The 17,011-nt window shown below is 41.4% G+C and overlaps 1 protein-coding gene across 4 annotated transcripts in view; it reads right to left on the bottom strand.

The window, feature by feature from the left end:
• The window catches only part of WSCD2 (WSC domain containing 2), a 542,380-nt gene that overhangs the window by 107,475 nt on the left and 417,894 nt on the right, over positions 1–17,011 (bottom strand). For all 4 annotated transcript variants that reach the window (XM_073625860.1, XM_073625869.1, XM_073625878.1 and 1 more), the window contains one exon: positions 336–510. In XM_073625860.1, coding sequence (XP_073481961.1) covers positions 336–510 — 175 coding nt within the window. The remainder of the gene's footprint in view (positions 1–335; positions 511–17,011) is intronic.

A 17,011-nucleotide genomic window follows, 5' to 3' on the forward strand; every position in this document is an offset into this window, starting at 1 on the left:
TTTTTTGTTACATATTGATTGATGTTTGTGTGTGGAATTTGATTGTCCTATAAATGTCATGCATTGCACTAAATACTCCTAGTTATTTTGTTAGCACTGTTAACTTTGGGGTGGTTATTTGTATTTTTATCTTTGCATTCTGATCAATTAAAAGATTATACTGAAAAGATGAAAGTGAACATTTTTGTAGAACTTTTTTATTATTATTATTACAAGATATCCCTTACAAAGGTGTGCTGCTGTAATGTGCCACAGCCAATTCAGTCATCAAGTATAATCATGACATTATATCATTACATTTGAGATGATCTACTGGAGTGTGTCTGCAGTCCTACCTTGTACTTGAGTTTGATATACTACGAAGTAATCCGGTGTGCCACAGCTCTCAAATTCCTCTCCAGTACATTTCTGAGCACACAGTTGCTCGTCTTCCCGCTCGTGAAGTGTGAAATAAGTTGTGGGGAAAGCACAGTGACAGACTGTTCCTGCAAGCACTGCCAATGGATATTCCTGTGGGAAGTCAGTGAGAACAGTGAGTTAGTGTAATAGAGGAGGAATGCAGAATGTCATATGGTACCATTGATGTGATTCGAGCTCTGACATTTTCTGTTAAAACAGATTGGCATTTAATCACAGGCTAACTTATTCATTTTACATGAATTAGATATACTCTGGGCTTCATATGTGCTTTAACAGCTGTATTGGTGTTAAGTATAATGGAATGGGTTTTACAGCAAACAGAAAAGAAGCTTGGTGAATGCTGAAAATATCTTCAAGACCAGGATTTCATCAAATATGTATTTATTTCTTAAAGGTCTTAGATTTTAAATCAAAAGAAAAAAATTCCTTTAGACCTTGTACGGTATATGTCATTTAGGCATGGGCCAATCCCCTGGCGCAGGATAGCAAGGGGTAACAACAAAGCATAATAATGATTTTTGTTAACTTTGCCTTTACTTTTCTGGTCACCTCTGATATTTGTTCATAAATCCAACAGAAAAATAGAAGGGGATGAGAGTAGAAGGTCTGTTTAGAAAAGTCGCAGAATTCTATTGACTTGTATTAGCAGTATCAGTTACAGCACACGTCATTTCAAATGGCATTATCACCTGCTATAGTATGTGATAATACCACTTGATAATACTTGGAAATAACTACCGGTACTTGATATAAATCATGTTAATAATACCACATTATGATATGTAATGATAATAATGATAACACCACATATGTATTTTAGGCCTTCAAAACAAGTAGAAATTTTCCCCTGTGCCAGATCAACACCAGATTATCAGAATGTCACTGAGCAAAAAATCAAAAGGCTGAATTCATGTTTATGCACTGTGGTGAAGCAAGGTAAAATGTGCATCTTATTATTCATTTCTGCAATGCATTGTGAAGTGAAAAAGCATGTTTAAGCCCAATCATTTTGAATGGTACCCCAAGCCACAATTACGGTAGCGGGCATTACACCAGCACTACAACTAAATTGTTATGTTAGGCCTCATGCACACTGGACATTATAATAACGTTATAAAAATGGCAATAGCTTTGCAGTGAGTTTTTCAAAGTTTTTGCAATAACATTTTTTTAAATGGGATCACAGCCTATGTGTGCATGGACACATAGGATAACATGCTGGAGAGTTTGACTGTAGGAAAAAACTATGTCTGAATCCAAAAACAGCAGCTGTAAAAACATCCAAAAACATCCAGTGTGCATGAAGCCTTAAAGTATAGAGTGGAGAGGGATTAGAATCCCTGTCAGTTTATATTGCTTTCTGTGCCCCCGTTAGGGAGATTCGCCCTCTCTTTGTTCATATATGGGCGATATACAGAGTGTGAGGTTATGCCTCTACATTGGATAACTGAGTGGCAGCGTTTGATGTAAGTGCCATGGCTTTTTTAACTTTTAATGTGATTTTAACTTACCAATAAGGAACTGTATGCTTTTGAGGCTCATGATGCCTTTTTAACCACTTCAGCCCGGGAAGGATTTACCCACTTCCTGACCAGGACATTTTTTGCAATACGGCACTGCATCTCTTTAACCAACAATTGTGCGGTTGTGCAAACTAAATTGGTGTCCTTTTTTACTACAAATAGAGCTTTCATTTTGGTGGTATTTGATCACCTCTGCGGTTTTTATTTTTTGTGCTATTAACAAAAAAAGAGTGACAATTTTGGAAAGAAAAATATATATTTTTTACTTTTTCCTATAATAAATATCCAAAAAAACAAAAACAAAAATTTCTTCCTCAGTTTAGGCCAATATGTATTCTACATACTTTTGATAAAAAAATCCCAATTAGCGTTTATTGTTTGGTTGGCACAAAAGTTATTGCATCTACAAAAGAGGGGATAGATTTATGGAATTTTTATTATTATTTTCTTTTTTTACTAGTAATGGCAGTGATCTGCGATTTTTAGCGGGACTGCGACATTGTGGCAGACAGATCGGGCACTTTTGACACTTTTTTGGGACCAGTGACATTTATACAGTGATCAATGCTATAAAAATGCACTAATTACTGTATAAATGACATTGGCAAGGAAGGGGTTAACACCAGGGGCAATCAAAGGGTTAAATGTTCCCTAGGGAGGTGCTTTCTAACTGTGGGTGGAGTGGACTGACAGAGAGTAGAGAGAGATCGCTGTTCCTAATCACTAGGAACAGACAATCTTACTCTACTCACCTGACAGAACAGGGATCTGCTTTGTTTACATACACAGATACCCATTCTGCCTCTCTGTGGAGCGATCGCAGGTGGCTGGCAGACATCAAGTCCGCTGGATCTGCTGATTTGCTCTCCCGCTAGCGAATGGGCATGTGCACACACCCACAGATTGCCGTGTATGCCGTGTATGCACCTGACATACAATGGTGGCTTTACATTACAGTACAACTACGGCGGCCAGATGGGAACCGGTTAAGTATAATAAATGCTACATTATATGGCGGTTTTGTTTTTACTGCTTTATGGTGACATTTGAGTACAAGAGTACTCCCTTGTGGATGAGAAGAGTGGGAGAAGTGATCTTTTAAAGGGATAATTGTTACTAGACATGTGCATGACGATAACATTTGTTTCATTTTGATTCGCTAATCTAGTTATTTAGTTTTGTTCAATTCATATTCAGGATTCGTATTTAGAATTTTTTTGAATTTTCTTCAAATTTAACAATTTTTTTTCAAAACATTTGAATCAATACATTTTGAATCAACCGAATCGAAAACTTTAGATTTTTTTTTCAATTCGAATGTGGCAAAGTGAACAAACAAAAGAAAAATATTCATCAAATGATTGCAATGACTCTTTAAATCACCATTGGCTTAACTAAAACAGCATTATTGTGAACTGGTACTCTAATAACGCATAGTCTTTGATTTCAGCAATATGTGCACAGTTAGAATTCGACTGGAGTTCGATGTAAAATTTGATTCGAAATTCGGACTAATTTCTTTTAATCTTTCTTTTAATTTTTCAGAGCATTTGGTAAAATTAGTTTATATTGTAATTTGGGTTTTCGGATATATCCGAATCTCTGAAAACTTGGCTGAATAATAAATTTGGAACAAATTTGTAAAGTCTGAATAATAATTTGGAACAAAACATATTGCACATGTCTAATCGTTACCTGCATCGTGTTTATTTAAAAAAGCTTTTTTGCTGCACGCTCATCTGGCAGCAGTGTGATGGAGGTAGTTTTGGATATGCATGTTATCACATTGATGCAAGTCTGCAATTTACCTAATTTACTCAGAGAAAGGATTAGTCACCTGTGCACTTATTCCACATAAGTAGGTATGAGTCATGCCAGCAGGGGTGGAAGATAGAGATGGAGTGCTGTGGAGGCTGTCGGAGGCCCTTGCAGGGCTCCCCCTAGGCTGGGGGGGTGACCTCTGGCCTGGGGCTTGGGTGCTGAAAGATTCCCCCTAAAACACACGGAGGGAACCCTTCCTGAAGGCACAGGAACAAGGAGAGAGGACAGCAAGAGCAAGTCAGCATGTCCGGGAGATCTCCTGAGAGTCATCCGGGCAGGTGAGTGTCAGTCTGGAGGACTGTGGGGAGAAGTGAAAGAGGCACCTGCAGCCAGGCGTGTTGGCAGTGCCTGAAGAGATGGTGCTGGGATTAGGGATGAGCTGAACATCCCCCGGTTTGGTTCGCACCAGAACTTGAGAACAGGCAAAAAAATTGTACGAACACGTGAACACGGTTGAAGTCTATGGGATACGAACATGACAAATCAAAAGTGATCCTTTTAAAGGCTTATATGCAAGTTAATGCCATAAAAAATGTTTGGGGACCCGGGTCCTGCCCAAGGGAACATGTATCAATGCAAAAAAGTTTTAAAAACAGATGTTTTTTCGGGAGCAGTGATTTTAATAATGCTAAAGTTAAACAATAAAAATGAAATATTCCTTTAAATATTGTGCCTGGGGGGTGTTCGTTAGTATGCCTGCAAAGTAGCACATTTTTCCCATGTTTAGAACAGTACCACAGCCAAATGACATTTCTAAAGGAAAAAAAAAGTCATTTAAAACTACTTGCGGCTGTAATGTATTGTTGGGTCCTGGCAATATCGATGAAAATCATTGAAAAAATTGGCATGGGTTCCCCCCCAGTCCAATACCAGGCCCTTTGGGTGTGGTATGGATATTAAGGAGAACCCCGCACCCGAATTTAAAAAAAAATTGCATGGGGGTCCCCCCAGAATCCATACCAGCCCTTCTGGTCTGGTATGGATTTTAAGGGAAACCCCAAGCCAAAATGTAAAAAAAATGGTGTATGGGTCCCCCCAAAATCCATACCAGACCCTTATCCGAGCAGGCAACCTGGCAGGCCACAGGAAAAGGGGGGGTGAGAGAGCACCCCCCCCTTCTGAACTGTATCAGGCCACAGGCTCTCAACATGGGGAGGGTGCTTTGAGGTCCTCCCCAAAGCACTTTGCCCCCATGCTGATGGGGACAAGGGTCTCACCCCCACAATCCTTGCCCAGTGGTTGTGGGGGTCTGCGGGCGGGGGGGCTTATTGGAATCTGGGAGCCCCCTTTAACAAGGGGACCCCCAGATCCTGGCCTCCTCCCCTGTGTGAAATGGTAACGGGTACAAATGTACCCTTACCAGTTCACAAAAAAAGTGTCAAAATGTTAAAAATAACAGTAGACAATTTGGGACAAGTCTTTTATTAAAAAAAACTGTCTCGCGATGTCCATTCATTTTCAATCACAGTGTCTGGCGACCAGATAAAAAAAAGGAAAAAACTCCGCCTCCATTGGAGGCTCCCACCGATAGGAAGCCTCTTCACGATGACAGCTGTTAAATAGCTGAGGGCGAGGCAACCCGGTGACGTAAACAGGTAAACCCGCCCTCATGTAGATGGGGTTTATATTTACTTTAAATCTCTGCAGGGCATAATGAATTTCCAAGATTATTTAAGTAATTCTGGAGCAAAATGTACTGCCCAGTGTCAGAAAGCTTCGTTTTAGATAAAGGTCATGGGTTCTCTAATAGTATAGTGATCCAAAACACACACATAAAAGCACCCACGAATGTCAAGAACAAAACTTTGGATTACTATGAAGAGGACCACTATGAGCCCTGATCTTAATCCCATTAAACTCCTATGTAAAGATCTGAACATGCAATCTGAGGAAGGCACCCTTTAAGTTTGAAACCCCCAGGTCAGTTTGCTTAAGAAGAGTCTGTCAAACTAAACAGTTAGCACTGGGCACTCGGGGCACCTACCGCATATCTGTTGGTGAGAGCACTGGGTCTTAAAGCCTCATCACCCACTTTTTTTTTGGAACATTTTTGTGCCTGTGTTGTTATTTTTACTTTCTTTGTTTATTTCTTCTCTTTGAATTTTGTATGCTTGTTACGTGGCAGCTTGTATGCTGCACATTTTTGTATACCTTTTAAAATTCAATAAACAGAAGTTTACAAAAAAAAAAGAAAGAAAGCCAAGGTTAGCCTGCAAGGTTGAACACACCAGCTGTATAGGGGTAGAGGGATCCAACGTTGGAGCTTTAAGTTGATCGGATGCCATGGGGTTTGTTTACTAAAGAAGTAATGAATACTCCATTTTCAAAGTAAATGTTTACCTAGCTTGTTGCATAAAGGTAAAACTGTTAACTTTCAGCATTTAATCATGTACAGAAATTTCTTTAAAAAAAGTTTTTCTCTCTTCTTTTTTAAGGGTGAACACAGCTTCACCTTGTTTAATAGGCAAGGGTTATTAAGGCAAGGCTTAAATTAAATATTCTTTATTGTATAAAATACAGATACTAATTTAAACTACTGACATGTAGTTTTTAGAATGAGCAATCTTATTGACATGGTCACATTTTATCTAAAATTATTTAAAAATTAGAACTACATATTGGGGCAAACCTACAGACTGAAACATATAAATACAGAACTTCAAAGCTGTGTCCCATTAAATTAATATAGTAAAAGCAGACCATTTTAAAATCAGTCCAGCAAACTGTAAACTCAAATATGATAAAACATGCTAGACACCAAAGTTTATTTGGCTGGAAATATTTAACGTTTAGCCAGTAAAAGTATCAAGGTAGAGGATTAGCTGTATCTCTCATATCTCTGTCATATTTTACAAGAGTTATAAAAATGCATATTCAGTTTTATCTTCCCAATTCGGGAAACTCAATAGAATTTGAGTATGAAATTTGTAATCATGATGAAACTCTAAAGTTGAAATAAAAGAAATCAAAGCATTATATTCTGTATGTATATATTCAAACCTCTTAATCTTTTTTTTTCTTCTGTTAACCATTTTTTGCTTTATAATTTGTTGTCAGTCTGAATAGCTAGATGGATTGCTGTTCGCCAGCCAGCAAGATTTAATGTCATCATTGAACCAGTATAAATATACAGTATATTTTATTTTATCAGGAGTAGAGATTAAATTCTCCTCCACACAGTAAAGTGACATCAAGGAGTGCTCAAAAGTGCATTACATGTAGATATTTACAATCCTATCTAACCAGAAAATAGACCAGAATTTATTTGAAGTGGGCAGGCTTTGCAATAGGTTTTATTTTACATGGAAGGACCAATTTTGCACAGTGTCAGTAGTATCCACAAGACACAGTATTTTGTGAAAATCTAATATATCTATTCTGAAAACTGGTGGAAAACTAACCCCTTTTCATGCTAAAGATTTATAGAACCAGCCACTAAATGCTAACTGATTAGATGAATGCTAATTCTGTGCTGAGTGAATGCTAGTTCTATCCACCAAACTGGTTGCTTTTCATACCATTCTAATAGTTCAAAGACTTACTAGTGTCAAATCATTTTTAACCTTAAAGCGGTTGTAAAGGCACAAGGTTTTTTACCTTCATGCATTCTATGCATTCTCATTAGCACATACATCCTGCACTGACCTCATTAACACTTATGCCCTTCACCCATCAAATATGTTTGCGCGGCATCCCCAGCATCTCTCCAAGCACGCATTTGCCTGGCTTCCCTAGCATCCATGCAGGCGGGCCTGGGCCACATGCCAAACTCCCTGGGGCTGCATGCAGTCCACGGGTTGGCCCCCCCTGATGTAGTGCAAGGGCCTTTCTTATTGAATACAGAGTGAATGGATAGATAGGTGGATCCACTTATTCCATTTTTTTGGTACATCTAAAGGAAATTATACAGAGATTGTACAATCATATATAATGTATGGCCACTTTCATACAGGTACATAGGAGGGAGTGGAACAAGACACTCAGCTGTTAGGTCCCATTCACATCACTGTACGTGTTTTTTTTTGGTGCTGTTTTGAACCTTTTCTGCTCATCGCACACAGGGCAGCCAATTTAGTTGAATGAACTGCATAACACATGACAAACACTCCAAAGAAGCTCCAGAACTCTTTTTTGAGTGGAATGTGGTGCATTTCTTTACCTTGCTTTTTGGTGTGTTTGCAGCATATTTGTCGTGCAACAAAACGCATGGGAAAACTATGCCTGCTAACCCTGCTTGGGGTGCCATTAACATTTGCATTTGAGGCACATTTCTGAAACGCACGACAAAGCGCGCATTTTTTGTTCAGAAACACACAGATGTGAACGGAGCCTCATTGTTCTTGTGTAAACACACCAATTTTACTTTCAGGTTCCATTCATACCTAATGTAGTGGGAGCACGTTTTTTTGGCTCATTTTCCAACAACATGTTCATTTTAGGTATAGAACGGTGGCCATGAACTAATCTCCTTTAGATCTACCATCAACTATGTAGTGCAAGGGCCTGCCTAATTTAATACAGAGTGATTGACTAGATGGTGTGTCTTCAGAGATTGTACAATCACACCATGCCAAAATGTCCTATGAGCTACTTCGCCACAGGTAGAGCAGCCCATTGAAATCAACAGGCTGCTCTATGTGTGTCACTGGAAAAATGAGCCAAAAAATAACCCACTACACTAGGTGTGAATGGGGCCCGAAAGAAAAATTAGTGTGTTTACACAAGAACAATGAGGCTCCATACACATCTGTGACTTTCCCAATGCACGACAAACTGCACAGAAAATGCATGCTTTGCTGTGCATTTCAGAAACACGCTGCAAATGCACCAAAAGCCCTGTGAAAAATGCACCATACTCCACTCAAAAAAAGTTCTGGAGCTTCTTTGGGGCAATTGTTGAGCATAGAGCAGCCCATTCAAGTGAATGGGCTGCCTTATGTGTGATGAGTGGATACACTCCAAAACACGCCCCCCCCCGCCAAAAAAAAAAAACGGGTGCGGGAACGTGCATTTGCGATATGTGAAGATTTGAGCAGGGCCTCACAGCTGCATGTCTCCATCCACGCCCTCTTCTGATGGCCACACACTATGCAATTTGATTGTACAATTTCCATACCAAAACTATGGAATAGGAGAACCCACCTGAACAATCCATTCAATTTGTATCGACACAGACAGGCCCTTGCACTACAAAGCTGATGGTAGATCTAAAAGAGCTTGTACAATCAGACTGTAATGTGTATGAACACCTTAAGGGAAGTAGTAGTTGGTTGTATAGTAATGAGGGTGGTGCGATGCAGACTGGAAATATACACCCTATTACACCCTTTTCTGTGATGCAAAAACAGAGAATGATGGGGAATGACCTACAGAAAGTGATCCAAGCAGAAAGAATGTTTTAAAACAGAAATAAGAAATGCCAAATTCTTTTTGGATGAGGTAATAGAGATAAGAACATTGGGATGGCTGGCTTAGAAATTATATTACAAAAGGATTCTATTATGAAAAGTGAAATTCAGCCCGAAAAGGTGAAGTTGGCTTTAAGGTCCTTTTCACATCTGTGCGTTTTTGCCATGCTAAAATGGACCTTTGCAATGTGCAAAAATGCATGTTGTGCAGTCCCCTTTCAATGCTATATAACTGTTTACATTTGTGCTCTGTGCTTTTAAAATATCCTGCTTGATACAGCTTTAGTGCATTTTGTGAAAAACACACCAGAAATGCACCTTCTGTTATAGTTAAAGTGGTTGTAAACTCTGCACAACCACTTTTACCTACAGGTAAGCCTATATTAAGGCTTACCTGTAGGTGCTGGAAATATCTCCTAAACTTGCACGGTTTGATTGATAGTTACAATAATTGATTGCGCCGACGTCATCAGTGCATGCACACGTTAGAAAAGGCACAATCATGCCATTTCTAAAAGGATCCTGCTGTGACTGGTGGCCCCCATGCGCATGCTAATGTCATGCGACTATGGCCAGTCACAGAGCCGGAGTCCGCGGCCCCGGAAGGAAGAGGGCTGAAGATGGATGCTTCCAGCTAGCAGGGACAGCGGTGACATTGCAGGCTTCATTTTCAGGTGAGTGACACACCATGGGCTACTATGCAATGCATAGTAGCCCATTATGCTTTACCTTTGCAGGGAAATAAAGAGGAAGTAAAACCCATCAGGGTTTACTTCCTCTTTAATGTTAGTGCTCCAAAAATGCAACAACAAAAACACAGCACACATTTTTAAGTGCATTTCTTGAGTCGTATGTCCATTTCCCCCAAATGACCAGGGAGGAAAACGCATGCAAAATGCATGAAAAATGCATTCTACAGTTTGTATAATCTTAAGTGCTAAAAGTGCGATGAGTTTTCAAAAAACACATACTATGTTTTATAATGCACAGATGTGATCAGGCTCTTAGACAGCTGAAATAATCTTGAAAGAGCTAGTAGTGACTAGTAGAGTTTTGTAAGGTTCATAATTTTTTTAAAAGATTTCATCATTAAAGTTTATCATACTAGGTGATAAAGTGCTATGTAAGATTATGTATAATTTTAATTGACACAAAGGCATTTTTTATGGGAAAAAACCTGCTATGCCATATAGGGGTGGGTTAATTATATAACAGAGGAGTGGTACCTAAAGCCGGCTATAGATGTTTGAATCTCTGGCCAGTGACTGACCCGTGGTTGCAGTAAAGAAAGTGACACCATCTATGGCTCTAAAGTCTGCATTAAGGTAAAAATCCTTCTGGGTGCAGCCCCCCCACCCCCAGCTTTCCCTTACAGTATACTTACCTGAGCCCCATCTCAATTCAGCGATGTGCAAAAGAGCAGTGGCTCCCCTGGGTCTCTCTCTTCTCTTTGGCTCACACAGCAGTGGGAGTCATTGGTTCCTGATGCTGTCAATCACAGCCAGTGAGCCAATGAAGAGAGCCTGGTGGAGCCAATCTGTGCTGTGTGTATGAATGGACATGAGGCTTGCTTGTGGGGGCAGTCAGCAGGGGGGAGCAGCCAGGACCGCCATTGGGGGACCCAAAAAGACGAGGATCTGGGCTGATCTGTACATAACCATTACACAGAGCAGGTAAGTATATTATATTTTTAAACAATGAGCTGGGCTCAAAAAAGGCGAAACACACATAAAAATTCTTCTAACAAATGAGTCATTAAAAAATAAGGAAATATTAATCAAATAGTGTATCCAGAAGTCCAAATGAATCACTAAAAAGTCCATGTGATAAAGAAAAGTCCTCTATAATGTACATTATAATGTAACTATTATAACACATTTGGAAAAAGATTTTTTATATATATGTTTTACATTTTTTGAATGCAGCTCATTGTTTAAAATATGTGCAATCTCTATGACAAATATCTCATACTAGAGTTGCAGCTTTCTTTTTTTTTCACAGCAGCTTTCTAATCATTTATGTATTTTTAGTTTTATTTAATTTTTATTTTTCACACACAAGTGCAGTTTTCTGCTTTGTTCTGAAGGTAAGTATAAGATGTTTGTTATTTTGTTTCTAAATTCTTTCCTTTAAAATCACTCTAAGCTTTTGAATGAATCAATTATTTTTATTTTTTACTGCAAACCCAAAACCTACACAAAGTTTTATGTCCTTCACATAATTCAGAAATTGGATGACTATAGCTACACTGATTGCCAGTCTCATAAGCCATTAATTTGGATCCAGCTTAATTATATATTTCTCAACAACATTCTGCATACGACTGAAATAAGCCAAGTAGACAAATGAAGATTGGTGAAGAGTTTCCATGTGTTCTTTAAGTGCTGAGTTCCATCATGTTCATCGAATGAGAAATCCATAATGATAAATCTCCTCTATTATCTATAGCAAGTTTATCAACAGTGAATATAATGAAAGAGAACAGTCCATGCCAGCAAATTGATGGACTGGATATATGATATCAATTACTATGAAAATCACCACTTTATGTTTTGAGCTTGAAAGATCATTTTGATAGGCAACAAAAAATAAAAATTCAAAATGTTAAGCAAGTGTGAGATGTGGAAAAAAATATTTAACTAATGAAGACATTTGAAAAGAATCATATTCACACTTCTGTGCTTGGCCTTACCAGTCTAATCTTGGCTTTAAGTCCATGTACCTGTCAAAGCGGAGTTACACCCAAAAGTGGTGGCATGTCATTTTTGTGGGGAGGTAAGTGGGTACCTAGTTTTGACAGGTACCCAGCTCCCACTTCTGCCTGCTGCCGCCTAGGCGACTCCTCCTCTCTCCCTCTCTGCAATCTTCTGGGACATGTCACAGGTCCCAGAAAATTGCTTGGCCATTCAGGACAACTCAGCGCAACTCACGCATGTGCAGTGCACACCCGGCTGTGAAGCCGCAAGCTATCACAGTTGGGTGCCCACACTTGCAATGTCAGCGCCGCAGAGAGGAGAGGGAGAGATTCGTGGCTTTGGGCAGCTGCATCGCTGGACCGTGGGACAGGTGAGTGTGTGTTTATTAAAAGTCAGCAGCTACACTTTATGTAGCTGCTGACTATTAAAAAAACTTGTGAAACTCTATTAGTCTTTTACAGTAATAGGAATCAAATTTCCATTTTTAATACAAGTATCGTTCCTGACTCAGAAGGCACCTGCTTTTTCCACCCAGATTTTGTTCTAACACCCATTTCTGCCTCGTCCATCTCCTTTTTCTATTGGAACATCTTTTGGGATGTACATAAAGGGAGATAAAAGTATGTCATTCACCTATACTATTGTCCCTACTGTATATGAGTGACTTGTAAGGTGGCATCTTGAACATTGTGTACAGTTTTGGGTACATTACTGTAAGATGAGCACATGAAAACTTATACTTATCTAATCACTATCTTTTAATATTTTTCAGGTCACTATAAAATTTTTAGTAGATACATTTTGTACTCCACATACTGTGTAAAGGGCAAGGGGGTATCACATGCAAGGGAAGGAATGAAGAACTTAGAATTGTTATAAGAAGAAGTTACTTGTGCTAAGAGTGGTTAAATTGTAGAATTGCCTACTTCAGAAGAAGCTATGGCAAAATCAATAACTAAAATAAAAAAAAATATATTATTGCAGCACTCTGCCCTGTGTTGGCTTAATGTGGTTTTTGGTCCATTGTACCCAGCTGAGCAGCAGTTTATTTTCATGGTCTGGTCAAGTCTTCCCAAGCCCTGTGGTTGATTGCTCCAGCTGGCCTCTGGAGTAGGGATGAGCCGAACATCACCCTGTTCGGTTCGCACCAGAACATGCGAACGGGAAAAAAGTTTGTTCGAACACGCGAACACTGTTGAAGTCTATGGGACACGAACATGAATAATCAAAAGTGCTAATTTTAAAGGATTATATGCAAGTTATTGTCATAAAAAGTGTTTGGGGACCTGGGTCCTGCCCTAGGAGACATGGATCAATGCAAAAAATGTTTTTAAAAACGGCCGTTTTTTCGGGAGCAGTGCTTTTAATAATGCTTAAAGTCAAACAATAAAAGTGTAATATCCCTTTAAATTTCATACCTGGGGGGTGTCTATAGTATGCCTGTAAAGGGGCGCATGTTTCCCGTGTTTAGAACAGTCTGACAACAAAATGACATTTCAAAGGAAAAAAAGTCATTTAAAACTACTCGCGGCTATTGCATTGCCAGTCCGACAATACACATAGAAGTTCATTGATAAAAACGACATGGGAATTCCCCACAGGGGAACCCTGAACCAAAATTTAAAAAAAAAATGACGTTGGGGGTCCCCCTAAATTCCATACCAGGCCCTTCAGGTCTGGTATGGATATTAAGGGGAACCCCGGCCAAAATAAAAAAAATGACGTGGGGGGTCCCCTTAAATTCCATACCAGACCCTTCAGGTCTGGTATGGATTTTAAGGGGAACCCCGCGCCAAATTTTTTTAAAAAAATGGCGTGGGGTCCCCCCAAAAATCCATACCAGACCCTTATCCGAACACGCAACCTGGCAGGCCGCAGGAAAAGAGGGGGGGACGAGAGAGTGGCCCCCCTCCTGAACTGTACCAGGCCACATGCCCTCAACATTGGGAGGGTGCTTTGGGGTAGCTCCCCAAAACACCTTGTCCCCATGTTGATGAGGACAAGGGCCTCATCCCCACAACCCTGGCCGGTGGTTGTGGGGGTCTGCGGCGGGGGGCTTATCGGAATCTGGAAGCCCCCTTTAACAAGGGGACCCCCAGATCCCGGCCCCCCTCCTGTGTGAAATGGTAAGGGGGTACTACCATTTTACTAAAAAACTGTCAAAAATGTTAAAAATGACAAGAGACAGTTTTTGACAATTCCTTTATTTAAATGCTTCTTCTTTCTTCTTTCTTCTATCTTCCTTCATCTTCTTCTTCTGGTTCTTCTGGTTCTTCCTCCGGTGCTCTCGTCCAGCATCTCCTCCGCTGCGTCTTCTTCCCTTCTTCTCCTCAGGCCGCTCCGCATCCATGGCATGGAGGGAGGCTCCCGCTCTTCTCTTCATCTTCTTCTCTTCTTCATCTTCTTTTCTTCTTCTCTTCTTCATCTTCTCTTCTTCATCTTCTTCTCCGGGCCGCTCTGCATCCATGCTGGCATGGAGGGAGGCTCCCGCTGTGTGAGGCGTCTGCTCTTCTGACGGTTCTTAAATAACCGGGGGGCGGGGCCACCCGGTGACCCCACCCCCTCTGATGCACGGTGACTTGACGGGACTTCCCTGTGACGTCACGGGGAATGCCACAGGGAAGTCCTATCATGTCCCGTGCATCATTGTCATTTTTAACATTTTTGACAGTTTTTTAGTGAAATGGTAGGGGTATTTTTGTACCCCCTTACCATTTCACACAGGGGGGAGGGCCGGGATCTGGGGGTCCCCTTGTTAAAGGGGGCTTCCAGATTCCGATAAGCCCCCCGCCCGCAGACCCCCACAACCACCGGCCAGGGTTGTGGGGATGAGGCCCCTGTCTCTGATTGCTCCCAACGAATGACAATCTTCCTTCCTTTTCGTTCCGGCGCCGAGGAAGAAGACATCCAAGTAAGCGCACCAACACTACACTAACAGTAGAACACTCTAGGCACACATTTCACCCCCCAGTCACCCCCGATCACCCCTCAATCACCCCCCTGCACCCCCCTGTCACAGTGACACCAATAGCAGTTTTTTTTTCTGATTATTGCATTGATGTCATTTGTGACAGTTATAAGTGGTAGGGCAGTTAGTGGTAGGCCCCTTTAGGTCTAGGGTACCCCCCTAACCCCCCTAATAAAGTTTTAACCCCTTGATCACCCCCGTCGCCAGTGTCACTAAGCAATTATTTTTCTGATTGCTGTATTAGTGTCACAGGTGACGCTAGTTAGGGAGGTAAGTATTCAGGTTCGCCGTCAGCGTTTTATAGCGTCAGGGACCCCCATATACTACCTAATAAAAGGTTTTAACCCCCTGATTGCCCCCTAGTTAACCCTTTCACCAGCGATCACCGTATAACTGTTGCGGATGACGCTGGTTAGTTTGTTTTTTATAGTTTCAGGGCACCCGCCGTTTATTACCTAATAAAGGTTTAACCCCCTGATCGCCCGGCGGTGATATAAGTTAAGTTTTAGGATCAGATAGGGTCTGCGTCGCCCCAGACAGCGTCAGGTTAGTGCCAGTACCGCTAACACCCACGCACGCAGCATACACCTCCCTTAGTGGTATAGTATCTGAATGGATCAATATCTGATCCGATCAGATCTATACTAGCGTCCCCAGCAGTTTAGGGTTCCCAAAAACGCAGTGTTAGCGGGATAAGCCCAGATACCTGCTAGCACCTGCGTTTTGCCCCTCCTCCCAGCCCAGCCCACCCAAGTGCAGTATCGATCGATCACTGTCACTTACAAAACACTAAACACACATAACTGCAGTGTTCGCAATCAGGCCTGATCCCTGCGATCGCTAACAGTTTTTTTGGTAGCATTTTGATACAGTCGCTAACAGTCAGGAGCTTTTTTACCTGTGAGTCTCACTAGTGTACCACTAAATTTAGAGCCCAAAATGGAAAATCGAAGGTACACTAGTGAAGAGGCCTACAAGTTTCTGAGCATGACAGATAATGAAGAGGAAGTCACTCATCTGTCAGATTCAGGCTCCGAATACGATCCTGTAGAGGACAGCAGCTCCATGACAGATAGCTCTGACGATGGAGTTGTGGTCCCTGCCAAGGTCAGGCATACCAGACCCCGAACTTCTTCTGTCATTGATGTGCAAGAACCGCAGGTCCCTCGTGTGGAGCAGAGCAGTACTAGCGCCGCTATTCCTTCTGGTGAACTGGCAAGCACCAGCGGCCTAGTACAACCTGGTCGTAGTCAATCCAGCACTGCAGTATCACGTGGTGACGTGGCGAGTCCCATAAGTGCAGTTCAAGCTGATGAGGTGGCAAGCACAAGTAGTGTCCTGCTGCCACCAAGAAGACAAACACAGGCCCGTCGTGCCCATAGTGCCCTTCCTGCTGCATTCGCCAATCCTAATTGGGAACCCACCACTTCTGCAGCACCCGTACTTCCCCCATTCACTGGCCAACCCAGCATTCAGGTGGAAACAGTTGATTTTACGTCACTTGATTTTCATTGGCTGTTTTTCACCTAAGATCTCTATAGATCTATTGTGGACCAAAGCAATTTGTACGCTGGTCAACACATCGCCACTATTCCCCAGTCCTCCCTTGCCAGGGATTGGAGATTGGAGACCAACTACAGTTTCTGAATTTAAGCTCTTTCTGGGCCTTTACCTCAACATGGGCATAACTAAAAAGAGTGTGTTGCGGTCATATTGGTCCACTGACCCAATTCACTATATGCCCTTGTTCTCTGCCTCCATGACCAGGGCACGATACGAGCAGATCTTGCGGTTTATGCACTTCAATGACAATAAACTCTGTCGTACTCATGGAGACCCTGGATATGATCGGCTCTACAAAATTTGGCCCCTCGTAAACCACTTCAACCAATGTTTTGCAGACTTGTTTACTCCCCATCAAGTTGTCTGCGTTGATGAGTCCCTGATTAAGTTTTCTGGCCGCTTGTCATTCAAACAGTACCTTCCCAGCAAGCGTGCCAGATACGGGGTCAAGATGTATAAGCTCTGTGACAGGGCCACAGGCTATACATGTAGTTTTATGGTTTACAAGGGAAAAGATAGCCACGTAGAGCCGACAAACTGTCCTGACTACATGGGAAGCGCTGGCAAGATTGTGCGGGACTTGGTGTCACCCTTATTTGGAAAGGAGTACCA

Source organism: Aquarana catesbeiana, linkage group LG01 (genome assembly GCF_042186555.1).
Source record: "Aquarana catesbeiana isolate 2022-GZ linkage group LG01, ASM4218655v1, whole genome shotgun sequence".
Lineage (NCBI taxonomy): Eukaryota > Metazoa > Chordata > Amphibia > Anura > Ranidae > Aquarana > Aquarana catesbeiana.